Here is a 25,744-nt window from a genome sequence, read left to right as displayed (position 1 = left end):
CTAGACAGACAGACTCTGATGCTTACTTACCGTACCGTGAACTGATTTCTGGGCGAAGATGTTCGGCTTGGAGGTATTTACCTGCGACAATCGCGGCTCTTGCGTATTTACTGAAATTTATACAACTACGTACGTATATCGAGATGTTGAAATAACCTTTCGATCGGGGGAAAGAAGAAAATGCCCGAATGGCGAATCCCTGCGGGCCGAGATCTCGGCTCAGTACCTCAACGTCACTTATTTTGTTTTTCAGTGAGCGAACAAATGACGTTCTCGAACACGCAAATTCAGCGACACACTACAAAACTCTGGATTATCGCATCTCCTCCTCCGCATTGAAAGTTCACAGAAACTATAGCTTCGATATACTCCAGACCAGCAGCACAAGGACGAAAACCTCGAGCCTGATTGAAATGCGCCCCACGATGTTCATGCGCCGCCAGCTCGCCCACGAGGCACCACCTCTCTACCGCAGCTTCACCACTACCACCACCACCGCGCGCCCGAGAACCCCCCAGCCTCCTCTCCAAATCTGTCGCGCATGCAGAAGGTGTCTCCCGACCCCGAAACCACAAACACATACGCAGCGCCGCTGGCAAAGCTCCACACCCACACCCTCAGCCTCCAGACCGGCTCCCAAATCCCCCCCCGCAGACGACGAAGCCGAGCCCCCCCCAAAAGCCTCCCCCATCCCCAAGACGCACTACGACTTCTTCCCCCTGACGCTGCCGTCCGGGCCTCCGCCCGCTGGGCCCTTCAAGATCGACGCGCGCGCCCTCCGCAGGGAGTTCCTGCAGCTGCAATCGGTGGCGCACCCGGACCGGCATCCGCAGGAGCTCAAGAGCCGGGCGGAGGCGACGAGCGCGCGCATCAACGAGGCGTACAGGACGCTGCTGAACCCGCTGCTGCGGGCGCAGTACCTGCTCGGGCTGAGGGGCATCGGCGTCGTGGACGACGAGAGAGCGAAGGTCGAGGATACGGGCTTGTTGATAGAGGTGCTGGAGGCGAGGGAGACGATTGAGGAGGCGGATGGGGAGGAGGATCTGCTGGAGTTGAGGGAGGCTAATGAGGGGCGGATAGAGGAGAGTGAGAGGGTGCTTGATGGGGCGTTCAGGGAAGACGATATGCAGCTGGCGAAGGCGGAGGCGGTAAAGTTGAGGTATTGGGTTAATATTAAGGAGAGTCTGGATGGGTGGGAGAAGGAGAAGCCGGTGGTAATTGTGCATTAGATGGGTTGTAGGTATGGGTTGTGAGTATGTGTAGGAAGACGGTCCGGGCTCTCGGGATACTATGCAGCTCTGCATGGAGGTTTTCGAAGAGATGGCTGTACGGAATTGCATCAGGTACGATAAACTCCGTTTCAAGGCCGTTTATCGTTACTCTCTATATGTCGGTGTCAGTGCCGAAGTGTATTTCCATGACCAAACTACTCCCGCCTACCCAAACTCCAAAATCCAATGCAAGGCCCTCCTCATTGGTTTCCGAGAACACTCTGCGATTGCGCGAACTTAGGTCGATCGGAAGTGAAAACAAGATCCGTATATGGTTGTAACAGAGGACTAAATATCCATCCATAACCCATTCCAAAAGTCCCAGCTCCGACGGATACAGAGTAGTCATCATGGAAGAACTCCCCATCATCCATCCCTCAACCCACAGGGTGTACCCTCCGCAGGCACTGTCGAGCCCAGCTTTCGTGTCTCTCCTCTTCTTTCCACGAGACCCATCCCATCCTATCCCATCCTATCCCATCCCATCCCACCCTCATGTACACAAACAAACACCCTCGCCTAACCTTTCTCATCCAACCCAACCCGGCACACCCAACACCCGCCCCCGTTCCGCCCAGATATCCATCCTCTATTCACACCGCCGCGTCGGTTTCCCCCCCCCCCCCCCCCGGAGCTTTCAGCGCTAGTCCATCTCCATCGTACCGGTCCCGTCCCGTCCTATCCTATCCTATCCTATCCTATCCTATCCTGTAACTGAATACTTCCTCAGAGGGCAGCCCATCTGCCGATCCGGAATCCGGTTTCGATGTCGATTCCGATTTCGATTCCGATTTCGACTCGGGGGGATTTGCGAACTTGAAGGAGGGCGAGAGGAGGTGCCTGCGAGAAGGCGGTTTCGATTACGGAGACGACGAGGTGCGTTTGCTGGTTCTTTTTATTCTTCTTTCCTTTCCTTTCCTTTCCTTTCCTTTCCTCTTTTTTTCTTTACTTTTATTATTATTATTATTATTTATTTTTTAGCGGAGCAAGCACTTTTACATGGCGAACGCAATGAGCCGACTGCAAAACGTGTATGGAGAGAGGCTCGGTATTTTCGAAGCCAACGAAACGGGGCTGCGGAACTCAGGGGGCCGGGCCCCGCTGCAGGGATGTCACGGCATAATGACGAGCGACTCGAAAAGTTTTATTTTTGGTTTGACTAAACAGATCGCCAGATCACTCGAACGCTACTGGGGCAAGTCGACGACAAAAGAGGGACAATCTCTCAATTCTGCGCAATCATCCGCGACGATCTCGTGCCCCGTATATATTGAATTATGGTGGCTCGCATCTAATCGCCCATTCGATTCCGCCAGCGAGCCTTCGGGCTTCGCCAAATCCTTATTCTCCCCATCGAGACCGCGACGATGGTTCCAATCCCAAAGCTTGCCGCTACAGCAAGTAGGACAGGCATAGGCATAGGGATAGGCATCCTCCGTCCCACAGCACTCAATCGCAGCGGCGCCTCCCGAAACTTCTCAACGCGCCCTCTTGATCTTCAATCCCAACCCTCTCTTCGCACCCCGAACCCGAACCCGAACCCGAACCTCCCCCTCTCCCCATCTACAAAACCCCCCGCACGATCCTTCTCCACAACCCGCACAGCAACCTCCAGCAGCGGTCCGAAATTCACGTACGGGATAGCAGCGTCCTTTACAGCCAAAGATCGCCGCTACAACCCCGACATCAACGTATTCACTTTCAACCCCTACAACCACATCCGCGCCCGCAGGAAAGACAAGCGCACCCGCCCGGATAGTGGCCAGGATGCGTTCTTCGTCTCGCGCATCGGCGCTTCCTCCGATATCGCCCTCGGCGTCGCAGACGGTGTGGGCGGCTGGGTCGACTCCGGCGTCGACCCGGCGGACTTTGCACATGGCTTCTGCGACTACATGGCGCACGCAGCCTACACACACGTGGCGGCTGAGTGGCCGTCCCCCTTGAGCGCGAGAAGCCTGATGCAGCGTGGCTACGAAGATATCTGTAAAGACAAGACGGTTCCCGCGGGGGGGAGTACGGCCTGTGTGGCTATCGCGAGGGAGGACGGGACGCTCGAGGTGGCGAATCTAGGCGACTCCGGCTTTGTACAGCTGAGGTTGAACGCTATTCGTAACTACAGCGAGCCGCAGACGCATGCGTTTAACACGCCATATCAGCTCAGCGTTGTGCCGGACAAGGCGCTTGCCCAAGCTGCGGCGTTTGGGGGCGAGCAGCTATGTGATTACCCCAAGGACGCGAATGTCAGCCAGCACTCGCTCAAGCATGGCGACGTGCTTGTTTTTGCGAGCGATGGAGTTTGGGATAACTTGACCAGCCAGGAAATCCTGAAGACGGTGTCGCGGGTCATGCTGCGCTCGCGGGCGTGGGAACATACCGAGGGAGGCGTTGCGGTGGGCAAGCGCTTGAATGAACTTATGATGGCGGATGATGTGCAAGGGGGGCCGGAGGAAATACCGAGCCTGCAGAGCTCGCTGGCCGTGGGCATCACGGGTGATGCCAAGGCGGCGAGTATGAATACGCGGGTTGATGGGCCGTTTGCGAAGGAGGTGCAGAAGTACTATCCGTATGAGAGATGGAGAGGTGGGAAGGTAGACGATATTTGTGTAGTGGTGGCAATCGTTCGCGAGGAGGGGAAGTGAGTGAGCAGCTAGCTAAATGTATTTGATACGGTGTTGGCCATGGAAAAGACTAGATGGAAGCCGCTTGGCTTGGGGACATGTAATAGGATACAGGAGGCCGGTTATAGAGGAGAAGCTCCAATATGAATATCTTTTATGCAGGTCCGTCGTCGGGACAAAGGTGACGATGCAAGTTGCTTCAGGAGAAACAGGCGTGAGAAATGTTTGGAAAAGAGCAAGTATTCTATTCGAAAGGGAGCTTTCCCCTCATTTGTACTAGCAGTATGCCATTCTCTTTCAGAGATTCTCTTTCAGAGAATGGTGTTCCGGAAGAGAGAGCATCTCTGCAACGATTAAGAGACGATTACTTCTGCTGGTCAGATAAATGGCAAAGTGGAGTAGGCGGAGACGAGACGGACGTGCAATGGATGGTGACACTGTAGCACTCATCTCGGGATCTTCGGGGGGCTCCTACGGAGGCTAGAGAGAGCATATGGTTGGGGCCATGTGGGTGTGGTGTCAAGAACAAGGAAGAATTGAGGATCGAGAGTCACCCACTTAACTACCCACCTACCTACCTGGAGAATTTCCTGGCGATGCGCATCTCCAGACGGGGGAGAAGACATAGCGGAGAGAAAGACAACAGAGGAGGACAAGTGCCAGGTTCGTTCGGCACGCTCAGAAATCTCTCTCGGATCTCGGTCCTGTCCTCTCCTCTTAATTCGAACCAGCGGGGTACCAGGGACTGCCAGCCAGCGTTCAAGTGTTGTTCCTGTTCCCGCCGTCAGACTCAGGACAATTATTCTCGGGACGGCTCGCCATTCTCCGGTGGTACTTCAGCCAGAGAAGCAGCCGGGGTACCAAGCAATGTTTCCACGAAACGGGAGGACGGATACGTACAGCTCTCGTCATCCATTCTTCGGTTGGGTTTGTAGGTAGGAATTACAGCTTCACAGCCTAGGAAAAGTCTCCAGGATGCAGGGCGTTTTCTCCCTTATGCATATGGGTTGGTTCGAGTAAGCTCCGGACTCATCGATATTCGAAAGAAAAGACCTTTCTTCCAAGTGTGACATCCTTCCCTACCCACGAATGGATGTTTAGGAACTGGATGGCGGTTTTGGAGATACGTCATGGAGCCAGAGAACTTTCTGCCGACGATTTTGAATGCTTGATTCTCCCAGTCCTTTGGAATCGGCGACTTGAAATCGTCTCATCGCCGGCCTGGAGCACGGCAGGAAACAAGGGTCCGAAGACTCGTACGAACTGGTCCCAAGTAGCCCAGGCCCAGCTAGCACCGTACCAAGCAGAGCTGAATCGACTCCGTCATGCAGTCACAATGCGGAAGAAAGCAAGAAGAGGGGAGGGAAGACCGTTACGAGGGGAATAATAACCAAGGGAATAACCAAGAACGCCATCTTGTGTTCGGATAGATGCAGAGCAGACGATCGAGGGCAGCGCATCCGCATCCCTGGAGATCTCTACCCAATTCCGGTGCCCCGGGCAGGGGTCGTCTGCGGCAAACACAACGTCGTCGCCCAGGCTGAATGAAGAAAGTGTCACAGAAAGAAAAGAATTCGAATTCTTCGGTGGCTTCTTTTTTCTTGTCTTGAAACGAGACATGAGGACGGTACATTCATTTCGATACGACGGTATGGTATGGGATAAGATGGGCATACCGCACAGCGCAATCCTCAGCAGTTCCTCAGGTGGTGTATGGCAGGTGGGAAGATGTTTTGGAGGAAGCAGCCCTGCTCCAGAAGTTCCGGGGATATGGTGCGCGGTGCGGCTCGTTGCGGTGCGTGCCTGGACGTGACCAATGCACTAAGCCGTCTCTTCGGCTCGGCTCGGCTCGAGTGAGTTCGTATAGCAACTCGGATATCTTGTCATTCTCATTGTCCTTGTCCTTGTCCTCTTTTCGTTCCCCAGATTTCGGATTTGGAATTGCCCTTGTGGTGGCTCTCCCCAATGCAGCTCTTTACTGCGTTGCAACTGGTCAACTGTTGAGAGGTCCATCGGCATCCGCTTTGGCGGAAAACTCAAGTGAACAAACAGTAGGTGAACGAATGGCAGTGCTTAGATAGGCTTGCTGGAAGCTAGGCCCGTGTCGCTGCTAGTAGTCCTGTCTCGGCTCATATATGATATGCCAACTGTCACTGCGCCGCATCCTACACTTCCCTTGAAGATACTCTACATATAAATTGCTGCCCTCCGCCGCGTTTCATTCGAGTTGTTCTTAGAGCCTGTGATTGCGATCGAATGATTCGCGTCATTGTGCTTCGAGGCACCGCATGTGTGCTTGTGTGTCCCAGCCAGAAGAGAAAGTCAGTCCTCCGGCCAGCATCACCACATGAAGCCGCATGCAGAGAAGACGAAGGTCCTGACGCACGGGAATCGCTTCGTTGTGTTGCAACGGTGACCGTGACCATGAACGTGACCATGGCATCGCGTAGCATGGCAATATCTGATTGATTGATTGATTGATTGATGCGCGCGTGGCGGCTCTGTTGGCCATGTCTGGCTCCTCTGGTCTCTCTTCCATTTTCTTCATTTTTATATTCCTAGCGCCTTATGCTTTCCGCTTTCCGCTTTCGGCTTTCTGCCCTTTCTCGCTTGAGGTTGGCCCCCCCCTCCGTCGTGTTCGTAGAGGAAGTCGCGAAGGTGAACCCCAACAACCCAACCTGGACTCAACTTCTGCTCATTGAACTTCCAGTCTTCCGCCCTCTCACACCCTCACATCCTCACATCTTCACACCCTCCCACCTTCATACCCTCTCACTTTCACCACAACCTCTCACCTTCACACCTTCTCATCCTCTCTCATCCTCTCACCTTATCAACTTCTCAATTTCTCCGCCTCCCCGCTCGTCTGGACCTCGGATTTTTGTTCACTTCACCCTTCGATCTCCCAGAATCCACGCTAGTCGGGGAAGGCAGCTATTTCCTTCGCACTTAACCTCGATTTCTCAAACTCTACCAAACGACAACCATCCTCGAGCCACTCTAACGCGATCGATCTTTGTCTACGCTGGAGACCTTTTGCCGTCTGAAGTCCTTATCCAACGCACGTAGCCACAATCTGTGTCTGTCCGCGCGCCCGACTTTGATGCGACTTCCCACTCTTTCCCAGTTCGATCTCAACGTAAGTTTGCGCGCTAGGTCTTGCCAATCGAGCTCTATCAGCTCTCACATCTCACATCTCACGTCTTTGCAATTGCCCTTTGTGCAAGCTTTTGCTAATGTGTATCGTTCCATAGATTTATATGTTGTTAGGACTCATCTGTTTCAAAGGGATCGCGGGTAAACAGGCCTAGATCTTTTCAAACGAAAACCGTCAAGAACATCTCCAATCTATTCTACTTCATCACCTAGTCGATCTAGTCTACTGGCAACTATGGACGAGAAGCTCTTCGAGTATTCGGATGGCCAAGGCTTAGACCAGTACGGCTCCAACATTACACATGGTGCTAGCGAGTCCAAGAGAAAAGCTCGCAACGAAGCGTACCGGAGCCCGTTTATCACTCCAGGTCTGATCGAATTCCTGCAAGCAGGTCCGTTGCCATTGCCTCCCAGGACTAAGGAGAAGGAACTTCCAGAGGAGCCAGTGGTCCAACAAGAGGAGGCTGCAAAGAAGGAGAAGAAACCCGGAGCTGCAATGCAGATGATCACCAAATTGAAGTGTCTTGGAAGATCATCTACTGATTCTAACAAGAGATCGACTGCGGCTGACCCGTACAAGAACTCTTTGGAAGGTGGGTCACGGCTGGTCAGAGAGTCTCAAGAGGATGCAGAAGATGATGAAATACACGCCCTGTTCCCTTCTGGAGCTGTCCGCCCTCTTGAATGTCCAAAACTGAAGGCTCGCCTTGACCTCGCTGTCGGGATTCCGAGACGAAACACCGCCGAGGATGATCCAGACGCCCCTCTCTCTGCCATCGCCATTGCTCGGCACAGAGGTGAAGCAGCTAGAATGCTTGAGGGCAAAACAGACCGAGTGTTCAGTATGATGGCATTTGCTTCTCCACCTGCTCAGTCTTATCCTGAGATTGTTGGAAGCTCGCTTGTTCACGGAGGCCTGTTGGATTCAGGTCTTGGTAGCTCCGAGGAGCAACCGAATCAATCTGATGATCGGGTCATGATTCAACGATTCCATGAAGTCGAGGATACCATCCGGGAGATCTGCGCAGCCGATGCTCATTTTGAAGATTGGAGAGAATACATGCGCTGTTACTCCGAGGTAAGATTCAACTACCACTTCTCTCCAATGATGAGTTTCTTCGAGAATTAACACAACGCTGACTTGTTACCAGGGTCGGTACAATTTGAGCAATCCCCCACCCCACCCACCGCTCAAACCTGGATTTCAGTATCTGCCTTCCGTCATGCCCCCGAGTGAGAGTGTTCGGTTGCACACGGCAGACAAATACGATCCTCTCTGGCGAAATTGGAATCAAGAAGCTGCATCCTCAATCATCCGAGATGCGATGAAAATCTTTGCCACCAAATGTGTGTCAGTGAGCTTCTTTGACGAGATCGGAGAGATCTTCTACGCCGAACGCGGATACAGCCAAACACATGTCCCTCGCAACCAGAGCATTGCCGCCCATTGCTTGCTCTCACAGAACGTACTCGTGGTACTTGATACTAGACAGGTAAGATCGAGGCTTCCTTATGTATAGAATCGAGCTGACAGCCGAAGGACTGGCGCTTTGCGGGTAATCCTCTCGTTATTGGAAGACCCAACGTTCGATTCTTTGCCGGTGCTCCTATGATGTCTCCCTGTGGTCAGGTATTAGGGGTCTTTTCCATCTTTTCGTCGCGTCCACGGACGTTCTTCACACACTTGCAGCGTCAATCACTCGCAGATCTCGGCGTCAGGTTCATGGCAGATCTCAACTTGCAGAGACAGCGGAGCTACCGTACAACTCCTCTTCTCGACCGAGACTCAGACATCGAGATTCCTCAGATGCCAAAGGTGAAGTCCGTCATGAGTTTGACTGGGGTAGAATCTGAGCTGGTACCACCCGCTCTCAGTTACCAGAAATCAAAGACCCAACTTAGCATCTCTGGACCGAACCATGATTCCAATCTGTGTCCCCTGACTCCGCTCGAGCAGACACCACCATTGTCGGAAGACGATTCGAGCGAGATAACCCAGGACAAGGACTCTCTCCCCCGAAGCCATTCCTATGGCGATTTCGGAAACCCCACCCCACGTCCTTTCTCCTCGTCAGATCTAACTTCTCTTCATCCCCATCCACCTAATACGCCAGACTTCTCTCTTCGGAGTGAGGATTACTCTACAAATCCGAGGTTCGAGCTCACCCAGGTGGACTTCGTGAAGCGTACTACTCGGAATTTTGCTGAACGTTATGAGTCGATACAATTCGGCGACCATGCTTCTCCTGCTGAACATGCTGGTCGTGACAAACGCAAAGGAAGGACAGTCGAGTCTGTAGAGTACTCGTCGGCTCGCTCGCATCGTCGAGAACCTAGAGTTGATAGCAAGTTCTCGAAGGCCAAGATGCGTGCGCAGCAGGTAGGTTTTGGTCGATCTTCAGATGGAGAGGATCTATCTTCAGGCCACGTCAGCAGCTCTGGTGTTGGCTCCAGCATGACACGTCAAGAACTGTCACCGTCCCCAATTGCATATCGGTTCTCGGTAAATTCAAGCAGTCCTCTGATTGAGTACGGACCTCCTCCTCATGTGATTCAAAAATCCCGGCAAGGAGCCCAGGAGGTAACGGGCAGCTATGTGGAGTCTCAATCAGAGTCGAAAAGAAGTTTCTCTTCCCCACCGGTTAATCAACCACTCCCCTACGACACCAAGGAGGTCCTAGAAGAGGTAAAGCTTGCTTGCACAGCACATGCACAGGTCCATGGTTACGATCTTCTGTACGCTGTTGAGATTCGCCCAATGCGCCAACTTATGACCGAAGAAGAACTTCTCGCTCCGAACGGCCTCGTCACAACTTTCAAAGCCGGCTACGGAGACACCATGGGAATTGAGTTCAGTTCGGAAGTTTGGCTTGCTGGCCTTCGATCGAAGGTTCACCCGTACTCCAGTTCGAGGATGACCTGCCAGAGTAGTGGCTACCAGTCTGGTAACTTCATTCCCCTCATGGCCGCGGATGGTCCACCTGGTCAGGAGACTTGTGGGATTGTGATGGTTGCCCTCCGATACTCCGAAATTTCTCAAGGTGTCAATAAAATCTCGGCCGTTGATTCCCACAAGCTCTACGCGTTCGCCTTCGCCCTAGAGAGAATCCTGATGGGAGATGCGCAAATGAGCGATACCTCACCATGCACTCCGGCAGACGAGCCCAATCACGTTACAGCAAGAGATGGTCCTTCTGGTGTCCACTGTCATAGAAGAAATCTGGATTCTTACGTCAATGGTTCTGTGTAGAGGGCTAGCTGGTTTGATGGAATTGTCGTGTCTCCGCGACTGCTTCAAGCACGCCATTTTACTATGCATCGGTCCAGGCGGCCATGCTCCGATTGTCCACTCTTGAGATATTTCCTGCGCATCGTCGACCTACGCGTCTAATTTGATTCGCATACGAGCGCCATGATAATACGAACTTCAACAACACCTGTCAGCTTACATTTTCTTTTGTCACATACAGACTCTGCGGCGAGGCCACAATAGACATCGCAGAGCATACGATTACGATCACGATAATGATGACGGAGGAAGATTTACGATTGCATATTCTGCGATACCCGCCTCCGGTTTCAGCGTCCGTTCTCAGGGAGATGGATCGCACTGAATGGCAGCTCTTCCGATAACACATGATGTCTCTGGCGTTGTTAAATTCCGTTAGCGATTGCTTTGAAGAATCGGCTCATATTTTGACTTTAATGTCTTCTTTCCTCTTCGCGATTCTGCTCGGTGGGAGGAAGGGAAGAGAGCGATTGCCGATGACACATACATTGCACTGCCTGTAATCAAGGAATAAGGACTGCGAACACAAATTTTGTTTTCTGATTTAGTCTTTTCGTATTGGAGAAAGCTAGAGAAGATTGCCGTTTCGCATCGTCTGATTTTTGCCATGATATCCTGCTCCTGCCCGCTGACCCTGCCACCCACCTCCTTCCAATTGACTCTACCCCTGCGGATTTCACTTGCGACTTGACTTCAGTGAATTCGTAATGCGCGTGTGAAGGCTACACGAATCAAGCCGGAGTCATGAGCAAACAACCCCCCGAGGTCTAACTGGAAAAATCCTGAACGATACATATCGATCACACCCACTCCGCAAGCTAAAAAGGTGACGGGTACTGCGGAAGAGACAGGTCGGTAGCAAGGGATGCGAGTCAAGTACTAGAAATCCTGTCTGCTGAGCGACTTTACTTGGAGCCTGAGCCCGAGCGTGGAAGGAAGCAGGTAGGAAGCCTCCATTCCGCTTAGCAGAGGGATGACACTGCAAAGCTTTTAGAGTCAGGTTCCCGAGGTGAGTTAGTTGGCTGGCTCTGGGCTCGGAAGGAGAAGCTGAGCGGATATGGTACGTTCTGCAGTTTCTTGACAGTTAATTACAGCTCTCGCTTATGCGAGATTTGAAAACCTTTTATTCGATGATATCATAGCATGCTATGCTATGTATACTGCCTGCTTGCTTGGGATATATACTCTATTGTAAAAGAGTATGCAGTGCAGTGCTAGGCAGGGTAGGGTATCAGTAGGCTTGAGGTGAGGTGAGGTTAACGGGTGGATGTAAAATGTACCGTACCTGTGATCTGGCTGTTCTGGCTTTATTAAAGGTTGGGCCTGGACTTGGGGTGTTATGTTGTTTAATATGTTATAAAAAGTCCTGACACTAAGAGGTACAAGGTTGATTGGTCCGTAACGTATATATGCGGGTGAGATCACTGGCGACGCGGTTTCTAGACTTTCATCTCGATTTCTATACTTCCTGTGGAGTGACGGGCAGTGGATGCAATGCCCACACAACCTTGACGACACCGATCTAAAGTGACCGCGGATGAGTAGAAATATTGGGGGAAAACCCAGGAAGAGCTGGACTTGACCTGACCTGGATAAAGAAACTACAATATCTGGGGGTAGGGTGAAGCCAAGATATCATTGTGCCCATGCCGGCACCGTGACATGAAATTGTATACTTGCAAATATTCCAAAAATTCAAAATTGACCCAGTGGTAAACAGCTCGACGACAAGCTCACTACAGGGAAAGGACTCTAAGACTTTTCACGAATTCCTGCTTTAAGAACACAGGTAACAGATCAGGGCTCGTTTGGTGATCAGAGAAAGCAAGCGGAAAATCTTAAGGGGGCTCAAATTGGGGAAGAATCGACGGTTATCTATTTTACACAGCCCCTCAGCTATCAACCTTCCCTCCATCGGGCCCCTTTCAATACACACCCCACCATGCCAGAACAAAAGAGAAGGTAGATGAGGTAGCGTTAGCTAACATAATTTTCTCTCTAGTTGAAGGACTTGGTGAAAGTGGTAATAACTCCCTTCAACTTTGCCTCCAAATCCTTGCTCAACGCACCTTCCTTGTCGATCGTGGCCAACAGATCAGTCTCGTTCGTCTTCAAGTGTGCAAGGAAGTCAGCCTCCCATTGGAGAATCTTGGCGACTGGAATGGAGTCGAGATGTCCGTTGACTCCGGCGTAGATGAGGGGAACCATTTCGTTGACAGCCATTGGGGAGTATTGCTTTTGTTTCAGGAGCTCGGTCAACTGTAGAAATTTCATGATTAGCTTTGCAGTGCCCAGATAGCTGAAGACATCGACACTTACACGTTCACCACGGTTCAGGGTTTGCTTGGTGGCAGCATCCAAATCGGAACCAAATTGAGCGAAAGCAGCGACTTCACGGTACTGGGCCAAGAAAAGCTTCAAGGAGCCGGCAACTTGCTTCATAGCCTTGAGCTGGGCAGCGGAGCCGACGCGAGAGACGGAAAGACCGACGTTAATCGCAGGTCGGATACCCTTGTAGAAGAGCTCTGCCTCCAAGAAAATTTGTCCATCGGTAATCGAGATGACGTTGGTTGGGATGTAGGCGGACACATCACCACCCTGTGTCTCGATGACTGGAAGAGCAGTCAAGGAGCCACCACCGTGCTTGTTGCCCATCTTGGCAGCACGCTCGAGAAGACGGGAGTGGAGGTAGAAAACATCTCCGGGGTAAGCCTCACGTCCGGGAGGGCGACGGAGAAGCAGGGACATTTGACGGTATGCGACGGCCCTGCAGGTTGTCAGGAAGAAACTTCTGTTAACAGCACAAGGGGGAAATACTGTTTGCTAAGATCATCGAGTACCAGAAGAGCATGCTTGCCATTGTCTCTGAACCTACACATTAGTCAGTTGATGATGCAGAAGACAGATGGCTTGGGCCTACTCACCATTCACCTATCGTGCAGCCTTGAAAAGTTGAGTACGTTAGTAAGTCCACCACACATAATAAAATAATAAAAGTAAAATACGAAAACAAAACGTGATAAGGAAACGAAAAACATCGAAAGATCGAGGACTATGATGGCAGCGGTCCAGTGAAGTCCAGTGAGACGCCAGAGGGATCCAGTTAGATGTGAAGAGGCCACAATGTCTACAGATCGTGGGGCGAGAGCAGTGTCACCCGTCTGGGAAGGAAGGAGCACCCACGAGTTGCGGGGCAGCCCCGACCTCGAAAGGTGAACAGCACCCACGCCTTGCGTGTATGCTATTGAGATGTAGAATGTACGAATACGAGAATGAAAAGATGTGAACTCACCAGTAAAGCAACTCAAATATTGTAGGGGCTCGTTCAAGTCAGCTTCTCGCCTGCTTGGGGGGGAAAGGTGAACTCACAGCGGCCTCGGCGGCGGTGGCAGCGATAATTACGGTGTACTTCATGGCATCGTTCTCCTCGAGGGTCTTGACGAGCTGGGCAACGGTGGATCGCTTTTGTCCAACGGCGACGTAGACACAATAGAGCTTCTTGGACTCGTCGTTTCCGTTGTTCCATCGCTTTTGGTTGAGCATGGTATCGAGGGCAACGGCGGTCTTTCCGGTTTGACGATCACCAATGATCAACTCACGTTGACCACGTCCAATCGGAACCATGGCGTCGACAGACTTGAGACCAGTCTGTACTGGCTGGTTGACGGATTGACGGGGGAGAATACCAGGGGCCTTCACTTGAGCACGACGCCTCTCGGTAGTCTTGATTGGGCCCTTGCCGTCAATTGGGTTTCCGAGAGCATCAACGACACGGCCGAGCATCTCAGGCCCGACGGGAATGTCAACCTATAGTATTTCAGTGTGTGCCAGTCAAACTTGTCTTCAGTATACTCACAATGGCTCCGGTACGCTTCACGGTCTCACCCTCCTTGACCAAACGATCAGAACCGAAGAGCACAACACCGACCTGTCCAGCTTCCAGGTTCATGCACATGCCCTTGACACCGGAGGCGAACCTAGTTATGATCAGCATCCGAAGCATTTGTATAAGACTCCAAGATCCGGAGCTACTTACTCAACAAGCTCCTCAGCTTGCACATTGCTCATGCCGTGGACACGGGCAATACCATCACTGTGAGTGCCAGTCAGCTATCTGTTCCCTTTACAGCAAACCATATTGTATTGTATATCTAGCGCGTCCCGAGCGACTGTGATGACGATGCGACATACCCGACGGACAGTACACGGCCAGTCTCGGCAAGACTGGACTCCTCTTGTACACCACGAATTCTTTGCTCGAGAATCGAAGAGACTTCGGTAGGGGATGCCTTTGCTTCTGATGCGTAGCCTCGGAATGCGTTGAAAGCAGCGGGTGTGGCAGTTCGTCCCTGAGGAGCAACAGCACGTTAGCCAAGACCTGAAAAACGTTGAAGGCGCAGGCAAGCTGTTGAAGCTTGCCAGACAGCTCTCCACCGTCGAAATTTACTGCCATGCAACCTCTGAATGCACCAATTGGGCTTGGTATCAAAGCACCGATTGACCTCAATTAATTGCAGACGAGCTGGAGAAGAACTGAGTCGCCGGTCGGGGTAGGGTAGGTACGTACTGCAGCGACTCTGCTCGACGCAGCGACGGCGCACCGGCTGGACTGGCGGAGAGCGTTTCTGAACATGACGACCACAATCTGCGTGTAAAGGAGAATATGGAGAATCAATTGCTACACAGGCAATTGATGAGTAGAGGGGAGAGGCGATGGTGGTGTATGATGGTCACTGGAGGAATTGAAGTGTCCATCTTTGGAGCGAGCGGAAAATGACCTAGAGGCGCTAAGTCACGTGTAAAGACGGGGTTCACCAGCCGTGTTTTGCCGAAATTTCTTCAGTGGCCCATCTGGAGGCCTAGCTATTCATTGTAATCGAGTGATGATCAGTTTGGAGCATTTCCCTCCACTTCTCCAACTCACCTTCGTCAGCCAAAGATGAGGCTATTCGAAAAACAGAGCCTCACCTTTAAGTCTTCATCTTCTGTACGCTGGTCACCTGTCTGTAAAGTCACGTGGCATGAGATTGTATGAAGGACTCTCGGCCTCTTCTTCAGTTGCTGCTCAATCTCATCGATGTCCATACTGCTTTACCACTTCAGCTGAAAGCTATTTGTAGCCTGGAACAGCTTCCCGCTTTCAGCTTGTTCGTTTTCTGCATCGTATTCGATGTCTGTGGTCCTCGAATGATAACGGAGTCACCGATGGAGCATCAGGTATCCTCTCCGGCTTGACCAGCTCGGTCTTACAACTGCGTGCCAAAGTCTTTTCAGATATGTGTTTCCTCCAATGTGTTTTGTGATAATATAAGCGGAGTAATGTGCTTGCCTCGATTATGCGCATCTTGGATTCCTGCGATTTTCCTTTCTGCTTTGTACGACCCGTGGAAAAGACTACGCCATTATCCAGCATCGTGTGAAAGGTTATTTGACCAAGCCATTTCGCCGATGTGGGAAGCACTGTTGTCACGAGCCAAAGTTGCTTGGAATCCTTCGCTTGCTTACCGCGGCGTCTGTTGGTCATATCCAACATTATCTTAGCGACAGTGTTGGTTTGGGTCATAATTTTTGTTGCCGTCATCGCTTCACCCTAGCAAGAACATTCACTCAACAAGAAATGCACTTTCGAATATCTTGAGGCTCATGCAGAGAAATACCAAAGCAGTTTACGACTTGGCCATTTGTCGTTTGGTTTTGAAAGAGCCCCAATACAACGCACATGGGGAGGCTTACAATTTGGTTCGGAGATCATGTCATACATCGAGATTTGTTTCCGTCATGTACGACAAAACATGGCCAGATAATCGTGCAGTCCATAAATTATGGGCCTCTCATCGAGGGATGTTGTTATGCCTTCCGTCAACGAGCGACCGACGCCTAGTGATGCTCGGAATCTCTGGCTATCCTCTCCTCTGCCTTTTTTGGGGGGGGGGGGATACTTTTTTGTCTTGTCATATCGCTCGAGCCTTCCAGCAACGCGAATCATCATACAATAGGTATCCTTTCATACTTGCAGGAATTTGCTACAGCACTACTGGTCGAGCCCCCTTTAAGGCGAACAGGCGTGACGGAGGTTTCCACAGCAGAAACGTTTACCTGGTAAAAGTACCAGTGAATGCGGTGATCTGATCTGACCCGTTCCATCACGACATTTTGATTAACCAACAGCCCTGCTAGCCCCTTTCCTGTGACTTTGACTTTACTGGTTACTCCAGCCGCGGTATCGATCTGTCTGTTGCCAATGCAGAATCTTCAGCCTTGCACTTTCTACTCGCGAGGCTTCCACTTCGAGTGGCACAGCATATACGCCTGGTCAGTTGGTGGTAATAGCAACTTTCCAAACGAACCTCGCTTGGCGGTTAAGATCCAATTGTTTGTTTTCTTGATATTCCAACATCTGAAATGATTCCATTGGTCGAGACGGCGGCAATGCTCGATTCCTCGCAAAGTAAGACCTGGTCGCCTTGACGAGCAATACTATGCGATTGGCCTTGTGAAAAAGGCAAGCCGGAACGGGATTTTGAAAGAAGACCTAGGCTAGCAGCACCTGTATGAACGTATGCCCTACCTTCCCCTTGCCAATCACCATCAACAACCAACGGGATTTCACTATTCAACAAGCAGACCATCACGTCAATTGATTAATTGAAGCCCAAAGGACCAGGTCATGCTCCAACTTCGGACGCTCATTCGCTGGATGCAAAGAATTTTGTTGGACTGGTAATTCATACCCCTGCTTAAGCACGTAAATTCAATACCGATCAACGAGCTTGTTGTTGCTCAATTTTCGCGAAAGGTGAGAGGAGCCAAGCTTCCAAGGACTGCCGAGAATGAGAATGAATATATCTTCTGCTTGACTGAATAAATATATGGCTACTCAGATGAAGTGGTTCTCCTCTACCGTTCGCAATGGATCGAGTTGGATTGGCGCTACACAGCTTCCCAAATTGATCTGTCTGTTTGAAATCCCTTGATCGCTCCAGTTCTGGCTTCACAACGATATGGCACTAAATTATTTTATATAAGCTCTTACTCCTCAACTTTCTCTTTACCTCCTCTCTTATGCATATCCGTAGAAAGCCTTCATTTCTCTCTATTATTGCATCACAATGGCTTCACTCGGATCGAAGTCAACGATCAGAAGTCTCTGGCGATGGAGAACTGGTCAACAATACACCGTGTCACGATCACCTCTGTCGATTCCAGCAGCAACCCGGCAACTTCAGTCTGCGCCAAGTCGTCACGGACAAGTTGCCCTCGCTTTCTCTCCAGCACAAGATCAGCCGGTATACAACGGCATTGATTTCACCCATGGTATTCCTTACCCCGAAGCTAGAACAGTTCCAGTCTATCACCATGGCTCGAAATTCGAAAGAATTCCCTATTGGCAAAAGATACGCCGTTGGGAAGATGTCACTGAAGAGCAGTTCCTATCATACAGATGGAACGTAAGCAACCCCCGAGACCGATCAACAATATGCAAATCCATGCTAACGGCAAGACCAGATAGCCAAAGATGTCCAGGGAAAGATGAAGTTATACCAATTCCTTAATGAAGTCATACCCGAGCACGTCCCTATCCCTGGTAAAGAAGGCCACACGACAAGCCGAGAAGCCTTCGTCCTCGATGTCATGGACGGCATTGCACTAGCACCAATGTCCATCCGCCTTACCCCCCACATACTCGCCAGCATGGACTGGAACAACCCCCTCGGTGACCCGCTCAGTCGCCAATTCATCCCCAAGAAGTCAACTTTTCAGCCCGATCACCCCAAACTCACCCTAGACTCCCTCCACGAGACCGGAGACAGTCCTTGTGAGGGGTTGGTGCATAGATACACCGACAAGTGTCTCTTCTTAGGTACGTCAGGTTCACTGCGTGCAATGCACTTCTACTGACAAATAAAAAGCAAGCTCTCACTGCCCCCTCTACTGTCGGTACTGTACTCGCTCGTACGCTGTCGGTGCCGACACAGAGACTGTCACGAAAGCATCTTTGAAGCCGAAACTTGCTCGCTGGAATGAAATGCTCGACTACATTGCTGCCACACCGATCATTCAGGATGTGGTCATATCCGGAGGAGACTCTTATTCACTTGCAGGAATGCATTTACGCATGATCGGTGATCGCCTACTCTCAATTCCTCATGTTCGTCGATTTCGCATTGCTACCAAAGGCCTTTGCGTGTCTCCCTCTCGTACCTTGGATCCTAATGACGACTGGACTGATGAGTAAGTGCCATCTATTATAATATGTACGCACCTCTCCACTATAAGCGATTGCACAATTGTTGTTTACTTTGGAGGCCATCGAACCCTGTCCGAAAATCACTAGTAGAAACATTGTTCAGACACCAACTGACTTCTAATAGGCTCATCCGTCTCTCGAACATCGGCCGCGAGCGAGGTGTCCACATCGCCCTACACACGCACTTCAACCACCCTCAAGAATTCTCCTGGGTAACCCGCGAAGCCGCCCAGAAACTCCACCAAGAAGCAGTCGTAGTCCGCAACCAAAGCGTCCTCCTGAAGGGTGTCAACGACTCTGCCGAGACAATGGGGAATTTAATCCGTGAACTGGCTAATAACAACATCATTCCCGTAAATATGCGCCCTTCTCCTCCCATCATTCCACCTTCCTATCTTTTAACGTCCGCAATGCCCTGACTTCTCTAAACCAACAGTACTACGTCTACGCAGGCGACCTCGTCCGAGGCGTCGAAGACCTGCGCACGCCTCTCCAAACCATCCTCGACCTCGAATGCGAGCTTCGTGGCTCCATCGCCGGCTTCATGACTCCACAATTCGTCGTCGACCTCCCTGGTGGCGGCGGCAAACGCCTCGCCACGTCCTATCGCAGCTATGATCGCACGACGGGGGTTTCGACGTTCGTGGCGCCCGCTGTGAAGGGACAGGGCAATGCGAAGAAGAATAAGGTTTATGAGTATTACGATCCGTTGGGATCGTTACCCGGCGCTGGAACTGGGGGAGCGCAGAATAGAGATGGCTAGAAGGGGTATGATGCTTGTTGATTAGGTCTGGGCTCGAGGTAGACTGGAAGGTAGATGTGTGGCGCTGGTGGTATTCCTGCGATGCTGCATTTGGTGGCCAGACTCGTTTTAGAGGCATTTTTAGATGGCTGAGGCGTTTTCCTAAATATTAGTGGAGGGGCCGGTCTCATCGGTGGATATCCCCTAGAAGCGTTATTCTTCTACATTACTTTTTTTTCCGGGTCACTTAGCTACGCAAAATGGGCATCGTTTCCGGCGAGATATGCTCTCGGTCTTCCTTCTTATTGGTAGCATATGAAATCGAAATAGATTCGATATGAATTCTTGTTCAGGTCGTTTCTGGCGATAGTGTGGCAACCGTGGGTGAGGTGTTGCGTGTAAGTAGACATGCATGGTTGAGTGGATTTACCAGCACAGTGCACACAAGGGAGTTAGTTCAGTGAAGCCAGGGCTTGACTTGATTACCTTCCTCAGCACAATCAAACTCACCACCATATCCAAGTTTGAGCTCCTAGCGACGAGATTAGATGAGACGTTTACCCGAGCTGCACCGATCATTGAGCTAGCTCTATGAACCATAACCAAACCATACCCATCTGGTTAGTTATGCTACATTTTTAACTGCCACAAAAGAAGCAAGTAAACCCGTCATACGGAGCAGAGCCGCTAATATGTATTCCTTCCCCTGCAAGGACATATATCCCCCTATTAATATCCTAGTACAGTACGGATGAATCAGGCCGCACAGTTCAGTACTAAGGAAATGTCGTGGACAGTCTGTATAGTTTTCCCCTTTCTCGTTCTTTACAGAAGAAACATAATACACATCTTTCGTTCGAATCATACCTCTCTCCCCTCCTCACCCTTACAATCAACAGTACTCCAAAGCTCAAGCTCCAAGCCCCCAACCTCCAAACCTCAAACTTCCATCCATTTCATCCGCAACTGTCCTCTACCTTTCCAATCAGGTAGATACGTACATCCCCTACAACACATGCCATTCTTGTAAATCCACTCGTCGCCAGCAAAGCCCATACGTACGTAGGTGAGTAGGTAGAAGCCAGCCAACCTTCGCTAAGCAATCGACATCGACATCGACATCGACATCGACATCGACATTTTTGTTTATACAGGAGGGAAGAGCCTATCAGGTCAAGGAAATGATAAAAAAAAATCATTGGCGAAGAAGAGAAAACAAGACCAAGAGAGAGAAAGGAAAAAGCTGGATCTCAGCTGAGAGGTAGTGTCTTAATCACGCCAAATTCTGTATTTCAATACATCGGTTGTACTGTGAGCTTGCTTACTTGTTTTCCTGCTTGTATTGCTACCTGTATTCCTGCTCCTTTTCTGCTTGTGCTCCAAGTTGTATTCCGGCTTGGATTTCGGCTTTTCCCCAGGTTAGCCGAAAAGCACAAGACCGCGATTTTTCACGATACGCGTTTTTCATCCTCTTATAACAACTATAAAATACTACTTTAACGCATTCTTTTTGCCCCGAATTTCAGTAGTATGCATTCTTAGTATCAAATTTTTTTTTTAAAAATTTTTTTTTAACAAAGATTGATGATAAATAGCTTTGCTTTCGATGCAAATCCAGTCGTTATCGCGAAGGCTTCTAGAAAGCTTTACGGCAAGATTAATTATACTCGAAAGCGAGTAGTATTGTGCAACGAAAATGAACTTATATCGAAAGCCGATTAACGGAAATTGTATCTATCGTCCGATAACCGAATCCATATCATAGATCGAGGTTTTAAATCGAAAAAACATAAGTATTTAGAATACTCTTATTTCGAGATCTTCGAAGCTAAAATTAAACCAATTTTTTGAAAATTGCAGCGCAAATGTTAATTTTAATAAAATAAAGCTTCGATCTACATAGCATAATAGTTTCGACAATGATTCGGGAGAAACAAAATATTTTATTAATTAAATAGTTAATTTATCCTCTCGCCTTTACTCCGATCGAGCACGTTTGATAGCATCTGAAAAAAAAGCTTTTCCGACAGTGGGATCGATAAATAGAATTCAAATCACGTAAAGCCTAAGATGAAGAAATTGTTTATAAGCTGCGAAAGATAAATTAAACTTGTTGTTATTCGATAGTTAGTTTACATAAAAGTATGCCGGGTAGAATTAAAGCATGTATCGCGGCTAAAAGCTAGCATAAGGTAGGTATTAAGGTCAGTAAGCATTCGAATAATTAAACTGAATATTACAAAAAATAAAAGTGATCTAAGGAATCGAATGGAATTATTTCTATTTGATTTACATTTGTATTCATTACGCAAACAAGAAGTGATAGCTGGATATATTTAAAATTGACTTTGATATTCTCGCTTAAGTGGCCAACAGCAGTTGCCTAGTACTGTACCCGTTTGGAGCTTCTATGATTTCTGAGGAATACACACACTAATTGGATCATAGACCGAAGCTTGAGTCGGTGAATGGGGTGAATGGGATGAGTGGGACGAGTAGGTGGAATGGGGATTGTAATTCGGTGGATAGCTAGGCTGGAGTGAAAGAAGGTGAGATCGTGGTAATAGAGGGACTCGAGGCAGTGGCTAAGGAAATTTACAGGGTGCGAGACGAGATGAGAGCTCATGTTTATTTTATATTTTACTTTATTTTAGTTTAGCATTTCCTAATTCCATTCAATTCTTAGTATCAATAACTCCTAAACAGATCAATGATGAATTCATGCAGGCAGGCTTGATTCGAGTCTGAGAGAATAGCCCCTGTAAGCTTGGTGTCACGGAAACAGTCAATCAGTTATCATGCCGTCCAGGTACAGCGTGTAATCAAAACATATATGGCATAGTCACAAATCACAACGCAAAAGAAATGTATGCGGTCAATGTTCATTGATTGCTTATGTAAAATACATTCTGGCATCGCCTCTCGCCCCTACCTCCCTCCTCCCTCTCCCACCCCCCAGAGAGCGAGAAAGCGCAAGAGTAGATAGAACTAACCCGAAAATTGGACGGTGTACCCTTCCTGAGCTTGGTGGTCCGGTAGTAGTGAACCTCTCCCTTCTTATAGAAGAGACGCTTGGAATTTGAAAAGAAAAGCAACGTGTATGCAGAGGAGGATTCCCAAGTCGGATGTCGTTTCGCAGTGCGTATTAAGTCCCAAGTCCCAAGATCCCCCGTCGAGGTACCCATATGTGTGGGTATCGTAAATGCAAGAACGCCGTCGCCATGCATGTCAGTGGGTGCCGAAGAAAAAGAAATCCGATCGATGAAAGAGAAATCGGGAGGTGTGGAGATAGAGGAGAAGGTCCGTTTAAACGACTCCATAGATTCACTTGATCGAGCCTCGTCCTCGGCAAACCTAGTCTCTCTTATCAGAATCGTCGAGTCCGTCGGGTGAAAGAAGCCTCGTCCTAGGTTGTTTGCCTCTCAAGAACGATTTCCAGGTGGTGGAGGTTGTTGCGGGGTTTGTTCTTGCGCACCCGGGAAGCCAGGGAAGGCAGGGAATCCCGGAGGAAGCATGGGCATTCCATTCGGCATACTGAACGGGAAGCCTGCCATGCCAAACGGAGGGATAGGAGGCATAGCCGGCGGTCCACTGACTTTGCTCTCCTTGCGACCCTCATCTCTGCGATGGCCTCCTCCTCGACGGAAGCGAGGGTGCTCGTCTTTGTCCTCAGGGTGCTTGCGGGTGGACTTGGGACCGTTGTTGCCGGCTTGGTCGGTTTGCATGCGGCGGCTCATGGCTTTGGAGGAGACGCCTTGGCCGATCTCGATATCGGGTTCTTCGACCACCATGCCGGTCTCCATGGGCTTGCCACCGGTGCCACCGTACTCGGCCGTGAGCATCCACTTGCGGTCGGCATCGGTGAGGGCATTGATGGGGATGATGCTGACGCCGGTTTGGTAGTCACTGCAGTCTCGTGGACCAAATCCAACACCCCAGCGAGTCTGTGAAAGTTAACAATTGTGTAAGGGGGAAGGGATAGATGTAGTCAGCTTACCCTCAATTGCGATTCGGGACTCCTGCTCTTCTCCATTGCCTCCTTGGCTGCGACGGCATCTTGGCGGCTGACCATCTTGACGAAAGCGTGGCGTTTGTCCTTGTTGACGATGCATGTTTGCACCTGCCCATGCTGAGAAAAGAGAGCTCTCAACTCATGATCAGAAGCAGTGACACCACCAACGAACAGAGTACGGCTCAGAACTGTGCAGGGTTAGTACAAGTTACTCTACATATCAAAATTGCGGGCATACCTTTGATGTGTCCCGGCTTGATACTAGAATCATGACTGATCCACTTCTGGGAACCATTGTTTGTTCTGAGTGAAGTCGGGCTCTGGGCGCGGCGAAGAGGGCTTCGTTGACGGTAGTCATTTCCGCGGCCACCTCGACCTCCTCGTCCACGATCATCATTGCCTCGATTACGATCCGGAAAGCCTCTCTCGTATTCAGAGTTTTGCTCTTCATATCGACGAGTAGCTGGAGAGTCACGAGCGTTCCATTCAGGCTTAGGGGAGCGGGAACGCGAACGACCGAAACGGCCTCCTGGTGGAGATCTCACAGCCTCATCGAACCCATCTCTATCACGTGATTGATTTGCAGCCCAGCTGTTCTGAGCCATAGCATTTGGATTCTGAGCCGCAAATGGTGATGGAGCAGGAGGGAAGCCGCCCGCACTAAGGCCCATAGCAGCAAGGATACCGGCAATTTGTTCAGCTTGCATACCCTGGTCTGCAAGTGTCTTAATCAAGAGCAACTGCTGTTGCAGAGCTGGATCGACGGCTGGGGCTACTGGAGGAGGAGCCGGATATGGGTTATTATTGAGATAGTTGGGAACACTATTACTCGATCCTTGTGTGGCCGCTTGGACTGGCACGTTTACAGGTAATGGTAGCGGCAATGGGAGCGGATTCAACGCTGGAATTTGCTGAGCAGTATTATTCTGCCCATAAGATACATTGTACGAACTATCCACAGCCATGGGTTGTTGGTAGGGGTTTGCAGGAGGAGTTGGAGCTGCTGCGCTTTGACGAGCCATGTTGGCGAGAGCCTCTAAGATCGAGGAAGTATTACGAGCCGGGGCTGCTGAAGTAGAGTTTGGGGCTGGTTGATCAAAGAAAGTCTTCTGGAGGTCGGGAGGTGGGCTTCCTGGAGGGGTAGTAGATGTATCTGTAAAAAGGTGAGGTTAGGAGACTGTCCGTACAGAAGATGCTGGATGTCTTACTTTGCGCGTTGAGCTTTTCTTTGAAGCTATCAAGCATTTGCACAGGGAATGTCATACCCTTCTCCCAGATGTCAAGGAGCTTTCTGATCTTGTCCTACAAAACAAAAGAGTACTGTAAGTGGGAATTCATGCAGAGGAAAACATGCACAGCGTAGATATCTCGTTTCGGTAACATATCGGAGGTCATAGCAGCCTGAAGCCGTACGAACTACTGAGCATTGTGTATGTGGGCTTACCTTTTGATCATCAGGAGCAGAAATGGCTATGTCGTTCATCAGGACAGGCAACAATTCCTTTACTCTATGCACACCAGCAGCGAAAGTTCCATCCTGGGCAGAACTGTCTATAGGTTGTCCGGCGCTCTTGGCTTGTTCAGTCCACTTGCGGGTTACGGAGTCTACAACGTATAGCACACCAAGCTTGTGTGTTGCGGGGGCCTTCTTGAAATGCGTAAAGAGCTTTTGGATGAGTACGGATTCGGACTGTGAGGTTGCACATATTAGCCTCGATCTGTGGAGGGGAGAGTGGGAAGTCATAGAGAGCGAGCTTACCTGAACATTCGCAGTGCAGAGCGTGGTGATACTTTGAATCCGAGAACCAGAGACTCCGGGAGGTTTCAGGGACAGCATGGCCTGCAAGCCAGCATCGAGATCTGCTACGGCAGAAGACATGATGGCGGAGTAACCTAACCCAGAGATCCTGTGGCAGCTCTGATCTGGTCAGGTTAAAGAGGCGGAGAGATGAACTTGTTGTTGTTGTTGTCGTTGTTGTTGTTGTACGAAGAGAGATCGAAGGCCTGATCGGTCTACTTTCTAAGGTCGAGGTTTGCCAGCTCACCCTCGAAAACTAGCGGCTACAATAAATGTAAAGTGAAGTGAATCGCAACTACTAAGGTAGGCGGCGACGCGACCACACAGGCGAATGAACAGGCAGACCTTTGCCCCCAACAAAGCTGAACTGAAGTCTTTGGATCTAGTCTTTGATTCCGACGAGACGAGACAAGGCGGCAGATGGAAGAAAAGTACACGCAGCGGCTGTTCCTGGTTAGAGACCACAGAATGAAAGGAGATTGGTATTAGTAAAGGGAAAGAAGCGTATGAACTTGGGAAAGCTCTCTTCGCGATGATGGGGATGGGGATGGAAAGGCGTTGGGAAGGAGGTCGAGTTTGACGTTCGAAGGTGAGGAGATCAGATCTTCAA

General features: G+C 50.2%; 6 protein-coding genes across 8 annotated transcripts; 4 read left to right on the top strand and 2 right to left on the bottom strand.

The window, feature by feature from the left end:
- Positions 1 to 425: 425 nt before the first annotated feature.
- L3040_009502 (uncharacterized protein) lies at positions 426 to 1,229 on the top strand (the record flags this gene model as incomplete). Its single annotated transcript, XM_066155987.1, has 1 exon — positions 426 to 1,229. The coding sequence occupies one exon, from the start codon at positions 426 to 428 to the stop codon at positions 1,227 to 1,229; it is 804 nt and encodes a 267-aa protein (XP_066010257.1).
- Positions 1,230 to 2,638: 1,409 nt separating this feature from the next.
- L3040_009501 (uncharacterized protein) lies at positions 2,639 to 3,910 on the top strand (the record flags this gene model as incomplete). The annotated part of the gene is made up of 1 exon (XM_066155986.1): positions 2,639 to 3,910. The coding sequence occupies one exon, from the start codon at positions 2,639 to 2,641 to the stop codon at positions 3,908 to 3,910; it is 1,272 nt and encodes a 423-aa protein (XP_066010256.1).
- A 3,370-nt stretch (positions 3,911 to 7,280) lies between these two features.
- On the top strand, positions 7,281 to 10,295 carry L3040_009500 (uncharacterized protein; the record flags this gene model as incomplete). Of its 3 annotated transcripts, XM_007293387.1 has the most annotated exons (3): positions 7,281 to 8,123; positions 8,197 to 8,538; positions 8,586 to 10,295. In XM_007293387.1, the coding sequence occupies 3 exons, from the start codon at positions 7,281 to 7,283 to the stop codon at positions 10,293 to 10,295; spliced, it is 2,895 nt and encodes a 964-aa protein (XP_007293449.1). The 3 variants fall into 3 exon arrangements, with proteins under 3 accessions (XP_007293449.1, XP_066010255.1, XP_066010254.1); XM_066155985.1 differs by lacking the exons at positions 7,281 to 8,123; positions 8,197 to 8,538 and having other exon boundaries at positions 8,853 to 10,295; XM_066155984.1 differs by lacking the exons at positions 7,281 to 8,123; positions 8,197 to 8,538 and having other exon boundaries at positions 8,874 to 10,295.
- A 2,037-nt stretch (positions 10,296 to 12,332) lies between these two features.
- Positions 12,333 to 14,967, bottom strand: L3040_009499 (uncharacterized protein; the record flags this gene model as incomplete). Its single annotated transcript, XM_007293388.2, has 10 exons — positions 12,333 to 12,593; positions 12,654 to 13,101; positions 13,152 to 13,205; positions 13,259 to 13,277; positions 13,627 to 13,654; positions 13,704 to 14,141; positions 14,191 to 14,311; positions 14,371 to 14,427; positions 14,526 to 14,683; positions 14,902 to 14,967. The coding sequence occupies 10 exons, from the start codon at positions 14,965 to 14,967 to the stop codon at positions 12,333 to 12,335; spliced, it is 1,650 nt and encodes a 549-aa protein (XP_007293450.2).
- Positions 14,968 to 17,443: 2,476 nt separating this feature from the next.
- Positions 17,444 to 19,345, top strand: L3040_009498 (uncharacterized protein; the record flags this gene model as incomplete). The annotated part of the gene is made up of 5 exons (XM_007293389.1): positions 17,444 to 17,782; positions 17,841 to 18,195; positions 18,245 to 18,566; positions 18,707 to 18,935; positions 19,019 to 19,345. The coding sequence occupies 5 exons, from the start codon at positions 17,444 to 17,446 to the stop codon at positions 19,343 to 19,345; spliced, it is 1,572 nt and encodes a 523-aa protein (XP_007293451.1).
- A 3,401-nt stretch (positions 19,346 to 22,746) lies between these two features.
- On the bottom strand, positions 22,747 to 25,215 carry L3040_009497 (uncharacterized protein; the record flags this gene model as incomplete). The annotated part of the gene is made up of 6 exons (XM_007293390.2): positions 22,747 to 23,268; positions 23,322 to 23,524; positions 23,575 to 24,489; positions 24,545 to 24,638; positions 24,781 to 25,026; positions 25,096 to 25,215. The coding sequence occupies 6 exons, from the start codon at positions 25,213 to 25,215 to the stop codon at positions 22,747 to 22,749; spliced, it is 2,100 nt and encodes a 699-aa protein (XP_007293452.2).
- Positions 25,216 to 25,744: the final 529 nt, after the last annotated feature.

The sequence above is a fragment of the Drepanopeziza brunnea genome (genome assembly GCF_022702325.1).
Source record: "Drepanopeziza brunnea f. sp. 'multigermtubi' strain 214-2 chromosome Unknown ctg19, whole genome shotgun sequence".
Classification (NCBI taxonomy): Eukaryota; Fungi; Ascomycota; class Leotiomycetes; order Helotiales; family Drepanopezizaceae; genus Drepanopeziza; species Drepanopeziza brunnea.
Note: the sequence above shows the minus strand (reverse complement) of the source record. Positions and strands in the feature narration are given on the sequence as shown.